We start from the raw sequence: 19,982 nt of genomic DNA, 5'->3' as shown, positions 1-19,982 counted from the left end.
ATGCGCTTCTGGCTACCACATAATTTCAATTACATCAGGTGCCACTTGATAACGTAGAATCAGTTCTCGGGTCATGCTGAGAAGTGTGTCTCCAAGCTGAAGATGTAACTGAGTACTTACATGTGAAGTGTTTCAGGCACAGCCTGAGCTCTTAAGAGAGCTGCGTGTTTGACCAGGTGTGCCCCGTGCCTGCCTCATGCCTTGCCTACTGGTGCTTCTATGAGCAGGACAGCTCAGAAACTTTGTAAGCGGCCTTGTTCTTGAAATGCATGTTTCAAAAATAGCATGAAAAAGAACCCCTGGAAAGACTGAGTGTGAAGGAAATCCATTTATTTCTCATAAGATAAATATTTAAACTATAAGAAAAATTGTGGAAGCATGCTTTGTATTTCTGACTGTGGCCCAAGATAGCAAGAGACTGAAGGGAAGCATCATTTTATTTGCATGCTACCCTCTCAGTGACCACTCCCAGAAGCTTCACGTGCTTAAGCCTCACCTTAACTGATCTAGAAGGGTAATGATGCTGGTGAGGGGTCTGGAAAACAAGTCTTATGAGAAGCGGCTGAGGGAGCTGGGGTTGTTCAGCCTGGAGAAAAGGAGGCTGAGGGGAGACCTTATCGCTCTCTACAACTACCTGAAAGGAGGTTATAGAGAGGTGGGGGGGGTCCGTCTCTTCTCCCAAGTCACAGACAAGAGGAAATGGCCTCAAGTTGCGCCAGGGGAGGTTCAGATTGGATATGAGGAAAAATTTTTACACTGAAAGGGTTATTAAGCCTTGGAATGGGCTGCCCAGGGAAGTGGTTGAGGCACCATCCCTGGAGGTATTTAAAAGACAGGTTGACATAGTGCTGAGTGACATGACTTAGTGATTTTTTTTTTTTTTTATTTTTTTTTTATCAGAGTTAGGTTGATGGTTGGACTAGATGGTTCCTTCCACCCTAGACAATTCTACGATTCTATGAAGGGTGTATTCCTTTTTAAACTCCCACCATCAGGGAATGCGTGTTCCATGCAGTGCACTAGAGGGATAAAAGTAACCAGTCTGCATTGCACCCATCCCGCAGGCTTCCAGTGCGTAGTGATGTTTCTTCATGGCAGTGAAGCACTTCTTTTTCTTACACCAAACTGTAGCTTTCTATGACACAGTTCTCAAGCCAACCGTCTGTTTGAGCTTTATTTTTAGAAACAGAAGTGGTTACAAAATTATGAAATATGTATAAAGCACTGAAAAAAAATATAAAATAATTTTAGTTTAGAAATAAGCATACTGTAGATGACCTTCAAGGTCGTTCTAATATTAGAACAGGAAGTTTTGCATGCATACAAATTGGAATCTAATCACTTAGCAGCCCCTTGTTTCATGTAATAACAGTAATCAATAAGACTGAAGAACAGACTCATGACTTTTCATTCCAATTCTAATTCCAATTAATTACAAAGTTTGAGTTAAGTCTGAGGAAGTTCTTGCCCTTAGCTCAGTTCTACTCCAAAATGGAGGCCAATCTCATGCTCTTAGTAAATGCAGAGGCTGAGAGCAATATACTTCTTCGTGGCTGAGAGGATCTCTGCAATCATCATAAGTCAGTCAGGAGGGACACATCTCTGGCCAGGCAGCATTCAAGGTAAGTCTTATTTGCAACAGTCCACGGTATCTCCTAGAAATGACTTCCAGGGGAAATCACTGCATTCTCATGGTAGAAAAAGCTTTCCCTAAACATAAAAGGCTGGAGATTCTGCTTTGAAACAGCAAGAGATGGGTTTAGTCTCCAGAGGGGTAGAGAGCTGAAGCCTCTGCCCTTATTTCTTCAGGAACAAATGAAGGGGGAAAAGAAGGCTGCCACAGTTCTGAGCAGCAGAGACATCAGAAACGTAGGTGCTAACCTGAAGTCCCTCTCGGGCACTGAATTTCTTGTTCAAGGGATGAGGTCGATCAGACTTGGCTGAAGGTGTAGGAGTGATGGACAGTAGGACACTAACTGTACCTCCAAACAGGCCCAAATGGCTGGTGGTGGTGGGGGCACAGAACAAGTTTTGATAGAAGTCCTTCTGCTTCAGGTGCAGGAAGCTGCTCTGGAAGAATCCCACTCCAGGACTGATGGCCTTTTGCCAGGCCCAGGGGGAACGTCTAACTTTACAAAGACTAAAGGTCTTCTGGCTGCTCTTCAGTATCAGTTTAAAAAAGAACAGCCTGAGAGACACCCCTTGTGCCAGACGTGAGTAGGGGCTCCCCTTCTCTCAGAAGATCATCATGTGCTGAGGCACTGCCACAGCCCGATGCCTGCAGGCAGGACCTTCCCAGCTCTGGGCAACCCCAGAAGTTCATCTTTTAGCAAAGGTGCTGCTGTAACAGGTCTGGCTGTGGGCAAAGGATACAGACCTCTGGCTAATTTGGTGCCACTCTGTTGGACCATTCTGTTGGGATTTTTTGTTTTTTAAAGTTCTTAAAATGCTACTTCTAGTGTACCTTTAATATTGCAGGAGTTGATTGCCTGGAGACCAGAGAATGAAGCAGACTGAACAGATTTACCATTCAGCCAGACCTGGGTTATCTCCTTTCATAACAGAAAAATACAAGAGGATGACTGACCAGTCCCTTGAAGATGGGATTCACCCCACAATAAAGGTAATACTATATGCTTTAGCTCTAACATAAGGCAGAGAGCACTTAAAGCCCAAGAAGCTGTAAGGTCATATTTGATTAAAAAGATAAGCTGTTCCTTAAGAAAATACCTGCTTCCCTACACCCTCTTTTTAAAGAAACAAACATAACAATTCCCAAGACTACCAAAAAAGGGTGGTGTTTTAAAGGCAAAATTTTAAATGAAGAAATAAAAAAAAAAAAAAAAAAGCAGACTTTGCTACAGTAAGTAGAGAGGTAGCTTAAGGCTGAACTACTGCTGTCACTGAGAATAGCAAAAAATGTTCTAACTTATATCAGAAAGCAATCAAGAAGAACTGATGAGCATCCTGCCCTTCATGGAGTAATGTAAGTGCAGGGCACAGCCCTGTGTGCCCCTGGACAGAAGCTGACAGAGATTGGGTTTTTTGAATTGTGCAAGGTAGGAAAAAATTCTTTCTTCAATATGTCAAAATAGGCAGTGAAACACTGGAAAAAACAAATACAATCGTCAACATATATAAAATACACATTCTGAGATGCATGCTTCTAATGTACATAGAGTTACAGAGATACTGTTTTATAAAAATAACATAATTCAAAATGCTTCATCACTTCTCCCCACCCGTAGCCCATCAGTGTTTCTGGTTCAATTCCTGCATTAACAATCCAGAATCAATTACACGAGCTTTTGGTTTTAACACATTAACCAAATACTTGGGTCTGGTGCATCCTTCTGCAGATAGAATATCCAGTGTAGAAATGCCATCAACCTGTTTTAAAAGTCACTGTTCTGTGTCATTGCTAATTCACAGCGTACGTTTGCTCCCATTCAATTCCAACGTGAGAATAGCAGTACAGGAACCCAAGAACAGTCAGTGTTGCCCATGGCCAGCCTATAAATAGAAAGACAGACAATCCTAGTCATAATAATTAATGACTGCTTCAAGTATAAATACTCTTGGGATGACCAACTTATGATGCTTCTAATTAATTTTATTAGCAATTCAGTCTCATAAGTAAGTAGAGTCAACCCACTAAATTTGAAAGGAGAAATCTGGATTGTTTGAGCTTCTGGGATGCCTGACCCCTGTAGCCCCAGTCTTTTCCATTTTCAGGAAACTGGATCAGGTTTATTCCCTCTCTGCACCACCAAAACCTGCTTGCTGAATAAAAGAGGTCTGCTTCAATCCTCTCCCTTTGTGGTGGGCTTGTCTATCAAGCAGATCCACGAATGAACCCTGACGCTTTAAGCTGGCTACGGTGCTTTCTAGGCACAAAGGGATGCATAGCCACAATGCAGGTTATTAAAAATCGGAACAAACCCAGTCACCTGTTCTGCTAAAAAAGTCTGGGGAAGCCTCTGATTAAGTCTGGTTTGGATACCCTGCAGCTGGGTGTAAAATTGATGTACGTCTACAGCTCTGTAAAAAGCTCATGGGGTCAGAACACCATTGTGCCCACGCAGAACAGAGAGCCCCATTTGCCTGATGTGTTCTTGTTAGATTATTTTTTTTCTTGTTAACTAAAAAGACTAACTCCTCTCATATATAAAACTTTTGCTGGGGAAATGACATGTTTTGTCATTATTTCAAATTCTTTTTAGTGAAAATCACTGTCTTTTCACTTGAACTTTTTACAGCTAAAGCAGTAAGGAGGAGGTCACAAGCCAAAAGGTCTATTGCTTTCCAGTGGAGTTGCAGATCACTTGAAAAATCTTTATCTGTAGATTTCTGAACTGGGTAAATGCTTTTGCTTTTCTTCATACCTTTCCTGGCACCTCTGTTCCCCTCCTCCATCCTCCTCACCCCCTTAGAATTTATGAAATTTAGAGTTTACAGGCTGATAGCCCCAGCATTAGGCCCTGATGTTCTTCAGTGTGTTCTGTCTGTGAGAAGAGGGCAGGGAGGAAGGTGTTTGAGGGGGTTTTGATGGCTTTTTTGTTGCTGTTGTTGACATAGGAATTCTGGTTACGTGTAGGACTGGTTTTCTGCATGCCATCCTCAAACTATGAGCAGCTGCTTCTGAAGGAAGGGCTTCAGTGCTCCCTCTTGGGGAAAACCCTGGTTTCAAGGCACCTGCTGGCAGAAATGAGATTCCCCATTGGTCTGGAGAAGGGATGGAGAGAAGATGTAATCTCTACAGAATGCGCTACTCCAGGAAGGACTCCTTCTGAAGGGATGTTTACAAGGTATTTTGCAGGCTGGCTTTGTCCAGGTGTCAAGCCAATGCCAGTCCTGGAGACTGTTTAATTGTGTTAATGTCCAGTTAAGCCTTAGCTTAATAGCCTGCCCTCAGCAGGGCTTGCTGCCTTGGGCTCAGTCCAAGGGGCCACATCTGCTGGGACCCCTCCTCTGTGCCCTGAGAGCCCAGGGAGTGTAACACTTCACCTGGGAACAGGTTCAGAAAAAGTTATTCCCCCCCCCACCCCTATGAAAAGCTGTTTGCTTCATGAATCTCTAATTGTTCTGGCTTTGTTTTGTGGTGAAATACAGTCTTGCAACCTGAATGATTTTCATGGAGACATTTACAAATATTAATCACTTGTCCTCACAACACCCTAAAGCAAAATTATACTTTTTGTGTAATTATTTGTTTGGAAATACCTCAGCAATTGTGTTTGTGAAAGGGACTTGTAACAATAAAATAGTCCCTTTTTTTCTTCAGTGAAGTTAGGCTACTGTAGATCAGGTTTCACTTTCAATAGCAAGCTAAAGTCCGGCTGTACTTTGTCTCTGATAAAATTGTATGTGAAAGCATGTCAATAAATGTAATTGAAAAAAAAATACCTCTTTTGGCAGCAGTATTGTTGTGGCTGCTTTATACAGAGCCAGAAAGTTAAAAAAGGACTGAGTCCAGAATAGCCTTTTTTTTTTTTTTTTTTTTAATGGGCACTTTTGGAAATCTTGCTAGATACATATTTTGCATTTTTAAATACTTTAAAGCTCTGGCACACAGAAAATGTGCCAACATTAGTCTTTAGTCTTGCTTGTTATTCCTAGCCAAAGTATAAGAGATCTTGTTGGAATACATAAGTATGCACTGGAAATCTTCCCTAGGTGCCGTAGATTTATGGTAAGATTCCTTCATAGTGCCCACGACCTGGGTTCATGGGGCTCTCCTGCTGTTATAATCAGGCTTGTGGTAATCCTCCTGGAACGCAGGGAGTCTCTCCTGCACACTAGCAGGTGTCTGGGGTTGCATTTGGCAGATCACCTCCTCCTGATCCAATTAAGATGAAAAGGAAGGGGGAAGAACAAAGTGACCCACTATGGGCAAGGGAAAAAGGGGATTTTTTATTTTTTTTTTTAATTTAATCTTGCTACTGCTATTCTAGGAGCAGCTGCACAGATCCCAAAGCATTTCTTGCTGCAGGGGCAGGAGGCAGCCAGCTCTGAGCAGGGGTGAGAGAGACGGCACCTCTGCTGGCCCTTTCTTGCCACACAGGGACCACGTGCATGGCCGCCGGGCGTGGGGAAATGCATATGGTGCTTCTGCTGTGAGTGAGTGAAGCAAAGGTGTCATGTCCTGCTCCTGTGCAATCTCGGATCAGCGCCAGTCCCCTTAAGGCAGATCCACACAAGCGCATCCACACCTGAGAAGATGTCCAAGGACAGCCTGAAGCAAGCAGATGATTTTTTTTTACACTATTTTCACTCAGCTCTTCCATTTTAGGATTGGGTATAAAATAAACCTGTTGAAAAGACTGAAGAACTTGGTCTCCAGAAGGTGATGTTGTAGGGAAGGATACATCGAGCAACGCTAATCCAGCAAGGATGCAATTTCAAATTCTGCCCAGCGTTTAAATGACCTCTGTGGCATCCTTGTGTGTGACTTCTATAATCAAACAGCAGCATGAGCTGCTCTCTTGCAAGATGAATTCACAGGAACCTTCTCCTTGCTTAAACAGTTCCTCCTTGTAAACGCGAACAACCAAACAGTACTGATGGTCTCAGATCCACATTTCCATGGAAATCACGCTTTTTGCCCTGGGCCAGCAGTGGAAGGTACGTTCTTCCCTCAGGCCTTTTGCTGACTCTCATTCTGCTCCCACCCTCAAATACAATTCTACGGGCTCCTCCTTCTGGTGGCTCCCCAGCTTTACTTTATCACCCTAAAGTACTTCATCCTCACCTACACTGTATCATTTTCCCAGCTCTGCTTGGAAGCATGCATGCCTGCATTCTAGATTAGCATCTCTACAAAATCATATACATAAAATGTACTCTTAAAAACAACATTACTAGGGTCAAATCAAGTACTAAGCTATTAGTAAATGACTGAGTTAAGTTTTCCTATTCAAAAGCATGTCACATACCACCTTAAAACTTAAAATTTATTGATTGTCTTCAACAATTTGATTTTAGGCTTGAAGGCCAAGTTTCATGAGGCAACTCACATTTTCATAATCTTTTTTGTGGAAAGATGAATTAGTATTCATTAACATAAGCTATTTTTAAATCTAAGAAAAAAATCATATGGTATTTGCAAATCCAGTGATATTTGTAAGCTTTACTTGCGCAAACTTCTTTTAAAACAGCTGGACTTCCCTTTTAACAAAGGAATGCCGGCTGAGGAAACTTTAATGGAATCATGACCAAATTCTGTGCTTATACAGATATGCTGCTCCAGAAAAGTCAAACACGGACTCCTTTGTGAAGAGGACTGCGAATTCTGTGGTGAGGTAACAGCAACACTTTATCCATCTATCAAACAGCCTCTTCCCAAAGAAGGGAACCCCCAGTACCAATACAGGCTGGGGGATGAAGGGATTGAGAGCAGCCCTGAGGAGAATGACGTGGGGGTACTGGTGGATGAAAAGCTGGACATGAGCCAGCAATGTGCGCTCACAGCCCGGAAAGCCAACAGTATCCTGGGCTGCATTAAAAGAAGCATGGACAGCAGGTCAAGGGAGATGATTCTGTCCCTCTACTCCACTCTGGTGAGACCCCACCTGGAGTACTGTGTCCAGCTTTGGAGTCCTCAGCACAGGAAAGACATGGACCTGTTGGAGCGGGTCCAGTGAAGGGCCACAAAAATGATCAGAGAGATGGAACACCTCTCCTATGAGGACAGGCTGAGAGAGCTGGGATCATCCAGCCTGGAAAAGAGAAGGCTCCAGGGAGATCTTATAGCAGACTTCTCAGAACTTAAAGGGGGCTTATCAGAAAGATGGCTACAGACTTTTTAGCAGGGCCTGTTGTGATAGGACAAGGGGCAATGGTTTTAAACTAAAAGAGTGTAGATTTAGACTAGATAGAAGGAAGAAATTTTTTACCATGAGCGTGGTGAAACACTGGAACAGATTGCCCAGAGATCCCCTATCCCTGGAGACATTGAAGGTCAGGTTGGACAGGACTTTGAGTGAACTGGTCTAGCTGAAGTTATGGAGGAGTAGGGTGGACTAGATGACCTTTTAACGTTCCTTCCAACCCAAACTATTCTATGATTCTAACTGCAACAGGAACAGCTTTTAGAGTTACTCCTTGTTTTAAACTTCCTATCTCCTCTTCAGGAACACATCTGGATACTTTGCAAACATCTAGCAAAGGTTGTGTTTCTGGCATGCTCTGGGTTTTGAAGGCAGTGGAGTAAAACTAAGCTTTCAGCTCAAAAGTAACAGCCTGGATCACATCTCTCAAATGGCCACTTACGTCCTCATCACTTCAGTTCAAACCATCTGAACCACCATTTAATCATGTATCCATAAAGAAGCTCTTTCAAATTTCCTAGCGCCTACATTAATGAAAAAGAATCCCATCAGCAATGTTTTATATGTACCCAGGTTTCACATCATGGAAACAGCCCTTTGTTCCCTCTAAGCAGTGAAATGCAAGAGAAAGGGACTGTAGTTGCATTTTACATTTTCCAAAACTGCCTTAGCTTTGGGACCTTAATGCTATTTTCAGATGTGACTTGGCCACACAGTCCTCCGAAGTCTTCAAGTACAGAGTAGTTATTAAATCAATAGAAGTCAGAAACAGTCATCTCTTTGTAAAGCTTGACTTCAGGAGCCTACATCTTACTCTGACTTTGATTTGAAAGTACCTAAGTTGCTATCAGACTTAGCACTCTGGAAAAATTTATCCTTAAACAAAAGGTCACATGTGACAGGACACTGAAGCAACTCCCCTGTAAAGTGGAATTAAGGAGACACAACTGCGGGCAGGAGGAGGAACAGACACCGATTTCTCAAGCAGAAAAAAAAAAAAAGCCAAGGCAAACCAGCATTTGAGGCCAAGACCTCTCTTACCTACAATTACTAACATCCTTACAAGATCAGTAAAATTGCCACATTTTCAGGAAAAATAACACATTCAAAACTAAAGATCAGTTGAAAGAAATGTATTATCTAGCCCAACATTTGAAGCAGAGGATAAAGTCTGAATTCTTTAATTTTAATTTCAGGTCTGTTTGTCACTTCCAGGTGGACCCCTACTGACCTTTACAGCAGGGCACGTCCAGCAGCATATATTACAAACACTGCGCGATCTGATACCCAATCACTCTTTATGCATTTGGAAAAGGAAACCCTATAAATTTTTTGGGTGTGTTAGCATTCAGCATGCACATGTGGGACGGGAAAACTTCAAAGCCCATCAGAGGCGATCTAACCGGTTTATATAAAATTGCTCCATGCATTGTGCATCCAGTTTTTCAACTTCTTGGTAAGCATAGAGATGGTACACACAGCTCTACCTAATGCTGGGTCTGGGCAGCACTGCATTATGCACTATGTGCTGCATTTGCACAGCTGAATAGAAACTAACATTCATTATATTATCTTTTTCCCAGATACTGTTGTTCTTCCAACAGACCAAGCTCAGTGTTTCAATGAAGGGAGAAATGGAAGGGACTTCTCTCTTTCTGCTGCAGTTCATTCCCTTTTCCCCCGCTCCTTCTTCAGTTTCTAATCAAATTCTGTCATTGCCTCAGATTGCTGGACTCACCCTTAGCAAGCTCTGGAGTGGTTCACTAGCGGCTGGCAGCTTTGCCCTAAGCACTTCTGTATTACAGCTCATCCTAAGAACAAAATTTAGAGATGGAAAGATGCAAGCAGAACTGGTGGGAAGCTCGGAAAAATTCTCATATATGTTCAATTAAACTCTCTCTGCGATAAAGCAAACTTACTGCAGTACCATGTAGGACCACAAAGCAGAGAAGAATAATCATGTAAAATATTAAAGGAAGACATGCAATTTCCCTTTTGTGTGGCTGCAGCATATCTAAATTATTTGCTATATTGTAGGAACAGCAAGATATTAGACTGACAGAAAATTTATTAATATATCTAAATCACCCAGCTGTACCCCATCCCTATCACATCTGCCCCATCTCCACTGATCTCTTTATGCTCTGCTTGCACTGACCAGATTTGGCGGTGGCCTAAACCTGATTTAAAGATATTTTTTTTTTCCCCAGTTTATCCTCCCACTGCTCTGCAAGCTCTATACAACCTAGAGAATTTGACTAGAAATGCAGTTTTTCATCAGTCTGTATTTTCTTGCGCAGTGCTATTAAAAGACTCTTTTTCTGTACAAAAAGCTTTGGTCAAGGAAGCAGTCTTCTCATTATTTAAATTCGTCCTACTCTCCTGATGCTGGTGACCAAATTTTTTTTTTTTTTTTTTTAATAATCCGTATTTGAGGATAGGCTCTTCAAAATATAAGTGTGTGCATTACTGGCTGTAGCTGGTCGTCTTAAAATCCAGAATAGTTAATACTTGAAATCTTAGCCTAAAGGCTAATTAAGGATCCCAGTTTCTGGGTTTAAAACTTAAAATGAAGAGTCTACTCATTTGTATTATTCAAATGCTTAAATTCAACTGTGGGTGAATTAGTGGCTAACTTAGGCATTACTGTCTGCGAACAGCCTGCATCCTTGTGTAGGAGCTTTTCCTAATAAGCATTTTATTTTTGCATGCTTCCAGTTCAGCTACTGATATGTAAAATTCTGCTGCTGCCTGGAAAAAAGAGTTGATGCAGAGAATTTCCCTTCCATTTAATTGGCTTCTTGGCTGTTATGTGGGAGCACTCAAACCAGGTATAACAAATCACCTCCAGCCGTTCAGTCAGGGATAACTGCAAGGATGGTAAGGTAAGATACCGTACATAGAGGATAATTAATTCAGTTTCAAAGAATACATATGGCAAGCAAAGCCCTAACCTGAGCCATGGAAGGGTTGGTGGTTTTTTTTTTTTTGCTGTTACTTTCAGCATCCATATTGCACACATTGCGAAAAATAAGCACTAAATTCTGCCAGCAAATGCACAGCCCTCAAAGTCCCAGCTGGGCATCTCCATCCTCCCAGCCCATGTAAAGCAGCACGCAGACTCACAGGGTCTGTATATTCAAGATGCCATTATTAGCAAGCAAACAGCTCCTATGTCTTTCCCCTCCAACCACTGCGTAGCCTGGGAGCAGAGCAGCTCGGCCAAGGGGAACCAGCCTGGGAGACTCCAGGCTGACCTTACTTATTGCTATAGAATTCCAGGTGCTGAAGATGCTTAAGCTTCAAGTGTGGGTGAGGTCCAAATATTCATAAAAAGTATTACTGTACAATAGGAAGTATTTTAAAGGAAAACCAGGGAAATGCTGTTAGGATAAGGCAAAAGCTGTCTCATGCGGCATCTGGAAACAAGATAGAAAACGACAAAATCCTTAGCTGCCCGGTCTAGACCTGAACCTCATCCAGGTGCACTGGCAGTAACCGCAAAAGCTTCCTCCTCAGTAGACATGAAGCAGTTTCCAGTTAAAGACATTAACAAATGTATAACGGAGTAGTCTACTTATGCGAATTTTAAATTATACCATTCTGGAGAATGTGTACATCTGTGGCTTTCTGAGGTAGTCCTTATCACTGCTGAGAAAAACTGAAAATGGATAGATAACAGTCCAAGACCATCATCTGCAGTGCAGGATGACCGCAACTCACCCAGATCAGCATTACTGAAAGCAGAAAGCTGTAGTCTGTTTTCATAACGCAAACAGGTTTTATTTAGCAGATAGAGGTCACAAAAGTTGTGGCTTTTCTCTGTTCTCACTGTGTGTGGAACCACACTTTACCATAACAAAAATCATTTTACTTTTATGCTTGACAGCACTGAAGGAAGTTGCGTGCTGACAAGGACTTTCTTAAACAACAAGAAATCAGTTCAACCTATGTCAGGGCTACGGATGCTGAACATACTTTTTCCTATTAATTAGATAAGCTGCAAATAAACAGTTTCATAGGCAGAGCTGAAAAGATAGGCCTATCCTATAGCTGTTATAAAGCGCTCCTCAACACAATTCAATGATGATGCCAGAACTATTTGCATTGCATTAAGTATGTACATGAATGAAGAAAAAAACCTGCTGTGATAATTACAAATGCTGGTATACGCTCTGTGGATGCAGATATCCATATAGGATATGCCTACCTACATGGATTTTCCATTTTGTCTTTGAACCTCATTCAACGCTACCTAACCATGACACTAGCAGTTCTCCACATGCTGTAGATTAGAAGCATTATTTTCCCTGTATGTATCACAGGGAAGGATGTATCACAGAGCAGGATGATGCTGATAACTTCACTCTATATTTCTTGGGTTTTTTTTGTAGTATTATCTGACCATAATTCTACCTTAAATATTTTTACTTCTAAACATTGTATAAAGCACAAAGGAATCATAGGAGTTATGCCTTCTGCTTCATGTTTTAAAATAGAGCTTCACCCTCTACTAGTTTTTCCAGCAGAGTTAGTTAGTGGAAAAAAGCCTGAGATTTTAGGCAGTAATCCTGGTCTCATGCATATCAAGTTGACTCTGGAGTAATTCAAATAAAATAAAAAGAACCATATTCGTGCTACTGCTGAATTTGAATTAACAGTAAGGAATATTGCTTAAAACTGCCTGGCAGACTCTTTCTGCCACAACTGCTAATAGGAAAGGAAAAGAAAAGAAAACCAAACAAACAGCTTTAGTTTTCAGATTAAGAAGGGGTGAATCTGTAAATTAGAAGCGACCTCCCTTCTCCTCCCAGGTCTTTAGTTGACAGCTGCACACAGCTAATGTGAAATCAAAGCCTGCAAATCATGAAATCTCTATGTTTGTTCATTTAATTTTAGAAAAGAGACAAAAGCTTTTGAAAGCATCATTGTAAATAAACATGCATCTTCACCTGGAAGCAAGGCAAAAGAGCTACCTCTTCCAAGTGTTATGCAAAGAAAACATTTTTGAATAATATATCTGGCTTGGTTTGCAGAAGGACAGCACTATCCTTACCATTAAATGTCTACTCAGGTATTCCCAGCACAACTTCCCCTTAAATATGGTGTGAACAATTACGGAAAGATAACACTTGCGAAGATTTTACGGCATTTTCCATTTCTAATTATTCGCTGAGAGCATTATAGACGCCAATCACAGCATCAGAGCCACGAGCCTCCTTTCACTGCAGTTGCAAGGGGAAACATGTGACAAAGAGCTGACTCCCCAGAAGAACATCAACATCCCAAAGGCAGAGCTGGGAATGTGCTGCTGCTGCCTGGCAGGATCCCGAGGTGAGTGTCTGTCTCTCAGTGAGCAGAGAGATACCCATGTTATATATGGAAAGATGTGCTGAGCAGAAGGGTGAATTAACTTTCCCTCTACTAGAGCTTGAATTTCAGGAGGGTTTCTATATCAATGCAATTTGGGTTCTTGGATTTAGGTTTGTATGTCAGCCTTTTTGCATACAACAGAACTCCTTCTGTAGCCCTTCAGTGCTAGGGAGCCCCTGAAAATTAAGGCTATATACTTTCTAAAGCAGAGGATTTTAACCAGAGATTCAGACAGGTATCATCAATCACCACCAAGCAAACATTTGGGTAAAAAAGGTGAAGTACTATAATTAATTTCCCCAACCCAATTTCTGGCTAAGGTACTCTGGAGTGGTCATGAATATAAGATGCTTAAGTGACCATAAAATAATTCATTTTTAAATGTGAAGAATTATTTAAAAATGAATTATTCACAGCCCCTTTCCTACCTGCAACACACTTTTTAATCTACAATTTTTCCTTGTCATCCTCCACTTATGTTCCCAGACCATTGCAGCAATTCTATGGCACTGTCTTGTCCCTTCAGAGTGTTAAGAATAAGAAAAAAAGCAGCGTGACAAATTTAACAACAAATTTTACAACCAGCTGCGCTAGCAATAAACAAACTGCAACTTCTTATCACAGAGCTCTCGTACCTGAAATGCTCTGTGTAATGAAAATTATATTACCTTCTAGAGCTTAATGCAGTAAGAGAAGGGCTGAGAGCACATCGGTAATTTATGGGAACACTGCACTTGGGATAATTGCTGTATCAGTGTAAAGCCGGGACTACAAGCGAGGCCACTGAACTGAGTTCTCATTTAACAGAAATCCAAACATCTTGTGGGAAGGAAGTACACAGATAAGGTAACCAGGCGATCTTGCAATCGGTTACCGAGCCGTAGCAATCGATTCGTGACTGAGGCATTTTCAATGCTGCTGGTCTCAGGCTGTATGAAGTTACCCCCCTTCCGCTTGTGTCTTGTTTTCACAGTGTCACCAAAGGGCAAAGAAAAGGGCTGATGGAGAGTTAAGGCAGGCAGCCCTGGAAGGACAGCGGTGCCTGAAGACGGCCATCAGCCAACAGAAAACGTTGACAGTGATCAATCCCCATCACACTGGCAGCATATCACACAAAATGTAATGGTGCAAGTTACCTGTGGGAAAAGGTTGACCATGGGGTTGACCATGGTTGACCAGTTTGTGATAAAACAAGCTAATCTGACCCTGCTGCAGCCCATAGTCATAGCAACTAAATAGAAAAATTATCAGTAAAATACAGATAAAATACAGATAGCTTGTGGGTAAGATAATTTTTTAAAAAAAAAAAAGTCTGTGTTAGTCTACCATCAAGACCATTTGAAACAAAGAAAACAGTGACTTAAAATTACTTGAAAGATAGCAGTATTTAATTGACTTCAAGGTCAAAATTAGACAATTTACTTGTACAGTCTCAAAAAATCAATTCTGGATTCCAAGAGTACATCTAGTGAGTTTGGGGAGGAAATACCTTGTTCCCTGCTTTCTGTGTGAATCAGAAGTGTAGCTGGCTCAGAGGAAGGCACGTGGAAAGACTGACATGTTGTTATAACAGACTAGCTGCTCTCCCTGCTTTCCTGGTTTAAGAAAGCTTCCTGAACAGATGCTGAATGGGATCGCTCACAATGTTCCTTTCAGGTAAGGATGGCTGCACTCGTGAAGCAAAGTATGTACAGGAACAATCCTACGCCTGTAAAAAGATTTTCTAAAAAAAAAATCCTTTTTTTTTTTAATATCTTTAGCAGAAGAAAAAAAAAAAACCCTCACAACCACCATCTCCTTTACAGTACATCAAACTATAACCAAGTAAAACAGTATTACCATGCCTTGCCAGAAAGTTAGTGCCTATATTTAAATTATCTTACTTAACAAAATGTAGCTTAGTGCAATGAGATATAAACTTTCCATGTGCTTCCCTGGCCCACAACAATTAGCAAGGAGCATGAGCTGACGCACGGCTGTTATACCCCCTGTCCCACCCGTGCTCTGCTATTCAATGTAATCAAAGCAGCGCTGCAAACCTTTAATAAGACTGCTTATAGCGCTAATATACACATCTTGCTCAAAACCTATACACACATGCACCTCTCTGGAGGAAACTAGTGATCCATTTATATACGTCAACTCTGTAATCTTCAACTAGTTTCTTGTCTCCTTGCCCAGGTGTGCAATGAAGTGACACTTCAGTGATTCACAGCCTTGATCACGTTTGCTATTGATGTAAGGCAGGACCGGGTTAATTGAAATTAGCTGTACAACCCTGGACTAAGCAACACAGTGTGAGCCCTGAAGGCAGTGAGGGGTGGATTTGACTCCCTCACCAGAAGATCCACCTGAATGGATGTCAGGGACTTGAAGGCACCAGCAGGCTCTCATTGCCCTGACCAGACTTAGCAAGGCCTCCACATTGCCCCTATATTTAACTGCATAAAAGTACCATTCACGCATATACTGTATGCACACCGTGCCTGATTGTGACTTGACTTCCCAGCTCCACCTTGCCTGGGCCTCATCACCACCACCTTGGCCAGCCCTGGCTGACCCCTTGGCCAGCTCCAGTGGAGTGTCTCTGCCCCTTGCTGAGGCATGCTGGCCAGTGCAGGGTCCTGCCAGCCTTGCTGCCTCCCTGCTCCCTCTTACAGTGCAGCAGCCTGAAGCCTGAGACTAGGCTTCAGCCCCAGCTACCGAGGGATTTCTCCTAATGCTAATTTCACATCTCATGGGGGAGAAATATAATGAGAACTGGGTACAAAGCAGTCATTTCCATTTGTAAATGGGATAGCACAAAGGGAGAAATGAGAACAAATTTCCATATGTACAGTCCCTGCTAAACAATCATCTCTGCAAACCTCTCCAGAGCGTGCGTGGTGCTTGCTGCCTTTCTTCATGGGGTCAGCTGCACAACTAGAATAATTAATTAATCTAGGCACCATCACACCAGCTCAGAGGATCAGAGCTGGATCTGATTTGTATTATTTGAGATCACAGTTCACGTGCGATGGTGTGACCGTACAGATTAGTCAGATTAAATATAATTTGTGGGATAATTAACGAATGCTGCATCTCAAGCAGGCCCAGACCACGTTCAAACATTGTTGTCTACAATCTCTGCACTTCAAAACAGCATTTTCTCATATCCCCATTTGGAAACTAAAATACCAAGGCGGAGAAGTAACCCACCTGAAGAAGAGAAGACAGTGGTTACAGAAGACTGACCTGGCAAAGCCAGCATTGAAGCAGGATGGAGCTCTGGGCTTGCAGAGCACCACAAAGCCCGAACACGCGGACACACAAGGCACAGGGTGGAGCGTGCCCTGGGAAGAACGAGACATGGGGAACAGCTCACAGGTGATAGACCAAGGGCCCCCTTTGTCTGTTGGCATCATTCCTCATGTCACCATTACAGTCAATAAATGATCCAATGGTAATTGGGCTATGCAGATAATATTTTCAGCATGGCATAAGAAATGTGAAAATGGTGTGTTTTAAAACCTGAGGTGAACAAAATACCTTAGTAGATCTGGTCTACTTAGATGGGTGTGGTAAGGTGGGAAAAGGAAAGCTAGCCATGGAAAACAAGCTACCAAGAAAGGTAGCCATGATTTTGTAGGGAGTGCAGTAAAAAGGTTAAAGCATGGGGTTAACTGGACTGGGAGTGACTTCATTTTAGTTAGGATTGCCAAAGCTAAACGTTGGCAACCTTTGATATGTTGGTGAAAATGTATTGCCAAATGAAGATGTCAAGGTGTCCATCATTTCCACTGATTAGCTAGAGAAGATCTGAAAGATTGCCATTTTTGAGGGCAGAGATGGAGAATATGGCTCTCCCTGCTAAAATATGCTATTTTTCTTCTGAAGGCAGTATTACTCCTGATCTTGACAGGGATATTAATGCCAATTTCTTTGGCAATAATTAGGATACCTAATAGAGAGGATAGAGGGTTCATCTTCTCCCCTTCCCCTTTATTTTCAGTTCGATCTTCTACTAGATCTACACGAATTATTACTAAAAATTAATTCCTGACGCTGAGCTACAGATTCTGGATGAAATGGAAGAACTTCTCAAAAATTTATGCATGGTCATTTAATGCAGCTGATTTCTGCCCAGGAAAATGGAGAATAAGATAACAGTATCCATTTATTTCATTGATTCTTAAATCTACTTGGAAATCTTGAAGGCACAATCTGGTTGTCCAGCCATCATATATCGCTTTACTTATTTCTTTCAACAGATCTTTTGAATGGATACTGGCACACCAAGTATAGATTTTGAAAGTCCTTCTTTTCGGATCGAATTTTACAACACAAGTGTCAGCACCCTTCATGTCTGCGCCACTGCATTCCTATGTGGCAATGCTGCTCAGATGACCCTCTGTTTCCCCTTTGAAGAATTATTTTGCATTGGCATTTGTCTCAGTGTTCACTTTTCTGCAGAACTGCAAGATAACTATGGATAAAAGACCTTCCTCTGTCCTTTGGTGTTTCAGCGAGTACTGGACTCAAGTGAAGAGCTCCGCTGCAGTCAAAGTTTATCGTAACAAAGAAGCCTGATTAAACAAGAGAAATGCACCACTTGGCAGAATCCTTCAGCCATTCATAAAAGGAAAAGTCAAACATCATACTTAATGTTTTGATCAGAAACTCTGCTTAAGTCTTTGACTTGCATCCTTGATGACCTTTAAATTGCATTTGAATACATTTCAATTACCAAGGCAGGAAAATTACCCTGGCAGATGGACCAAGGTCATTATCAATTTACTAACATCTTTACCTTCCCTTTTGCTGAAGCCCCTGTACCTTCTATGGCTTTAGAATAATAAATGATTTTTTTTATTCTCTAGAGAGTGATGTAGCTTAATTTGTTTTAAATTCTAACCCAAACTGCAACAGATGTTATAATTGTTGGGTGAAATACTTGACAGGCTATGGCACATCTCCATTTTGATTTGCTATTTGAAGCCTCAAAACAGAATAAATAAAAGTACAGAGAAGGACAGAAGCAGGTGGGTGACTCAAATGCGTTGGCATCACTCTAGACAAAGACTCTGAAAAAGTAAAGATCAAAGGGTTAAAGTGATCAAGTTAATTTCCAGTAGGAAGGAAGAAATATCAGAGGAAGACTGAGAACCAAACTAGGGAAACAGGGACAGAGAAAAGACAGGAAGCAAGAGTCAAACTCACAGATTTGAACACATTAAATTTTCACTAAAAAAAGAAGCCACAAGAGACTCCTCAACTCACCAGTACTGATCTAACAGTCCAGTTAGAAAACGGGCAAAGAATGGGTAGTATACACTACATTAGACAACAAATGGTCTTAATCAAGTATGTTATGAGAGAGTATGAGAGAATACACTCTTGTTAAACAATACTTGTTTCTTAGCAAAGATGACAGAAAGAAAGATTTGATAACAGTTTTTTTTTTTTTCAAATCTTAGGTGGTTATTCTTAGTCTTACAAGTAAAAGCAAACAAAGCTCATTGTCAACATAAACTTCCCCCACTGCTCACACGTGTGCCTCAGCAGGGACACTCGCTAGCTCCACTTGCCTTGTGGATCCCATACGTGCAGAACAGATACTGAGGGTCATTTGACATCCCCAAAAGATGCCCCTAAAAATTTGTAAATTGCAGTTACTACTAACTAGGGTGGCCTCTACCTGGAAAAAATGGGTCCAGTGTTTTGAGTCTTCTTTCAGAACTAATTATGCCAATTTTGTTTCAGAGTGAGACTTAAATTAATCCACAGTGAAGAGCTGTAGAGATTGGTAGTGAAGGCTTGGTAGAGGTTGACCAGCAGCTTAATTATAGCCATAATCTTACTAATGCAGAAAAATTTTATTGTCTTCCCTCTTGGAGGTCTAAGTGGACTCAATCTTGTATCTCAATCAAGCTTAACAGAACACTAAATACAAGTGCTGTCAGTAGCCAACTTCGTTAATGAAGGCAGCAGTACATAAAGTTGAATTGAATTATTAATGAAATTACTCCTGCAGAACTCACATGATGGTAGAAACACTCTGTAAAAAGTGTTGAGTAAATGTTAACGTCTTCTTAAAAAAATAATCACTATCTTTGATTAATCTAGAGATTAAGATCTAATGAGATTATACATTAACTTTGAACCATCTATAAATTGTCATGGAAGTAATTTGTGTCATCTTTCAAAACCAGTGCAAATTTGGCAAAGTACTACATGCAATACAGGGTCTTGATGTAATTAACTTCAGTAACTGAAATGCTCACAAATTGTGTGCCCTCAGCTAAGCACAGCACTGCCATGGTCTCAAGTTTTAGGAGGACTGATGAGTCAGCACTTACTATTGTAACAGAAGTACAGGAAGGTTACTGTAGGCGGAGCTTTGCAGTTGTTTTATATACCACTGTGTATGCACTGAAATGAAATTATAGGTATCTAATGTAACACCATAGATAGTGTAAAGATATAGAAAGTGCAAAGTGTAAGCAGGACACTAAAGAAATCATCCAACCCTTATTTTTTCACAATCATGCTGAAGATTCGGCATTTTAAGACATGACATTTAGGTATGCAGTGGGTTTTCTTGTTTGTTTTTATACTTTGATAGTTGCCATGCTCACAGTAGCACCTGCACACCATGTTATAGCAACAATACCTATTGTATTTGCTGGGGTCCAATATAAGGACAAGATTTGCAAAGGGAAACATGCTTCACCCCAGGAAGCTTTCGCAGGAGGCTTGCACTGGAGCTGCCCCCATTGCTGTGCTCAGCTCTCTGCCTTC

At 41.4% G+C, this 19,982-nt stretch overlaps 1 protein-coding gene across 1 annotated transcript in view; it reads right to left on the bottom strand.

The window, feature by feature from the left end:
* Positions 1–1,148: 1,148 nt before the first annotated feature.
* The window catches only part of HHAT (hedgehog acyltransferase), a 152,293-nt gene continuing 133,459 nt past the window's right edge, over positions 1,149–19,982 (bottom strand). Inside the window, exon 11 of the mRNA XM_074168775.1 lies at positions 1,149–3,513. Within this exon, the coding sequence (XP_074024876.1) occupies positions 3,422–3,513 (92 nt within the window). The 3' untranslated portion in view covers positions 1,149–3,421. The remainder of the gene's footprint in view (positions 3,514–19,982) is intronic.

Source organism: Numenius arquata, chromosome 2 (assembly GCF_964106895.1).
Source record: "Numenius arquata chromosome 2, bNumArq3.hap1.1, whole genome shotgun sequence".
Lineage (NCBI taxonomy): Eukaryota > Metazoa > Chordata > Aves > Charadriiformes > Scolopacidae > Numenius > Numenius arquata.
Note: the sequence above shows the minus strand (reverse complement) of the source record. Positions and strands in the feature narration are given on the sequence as shown.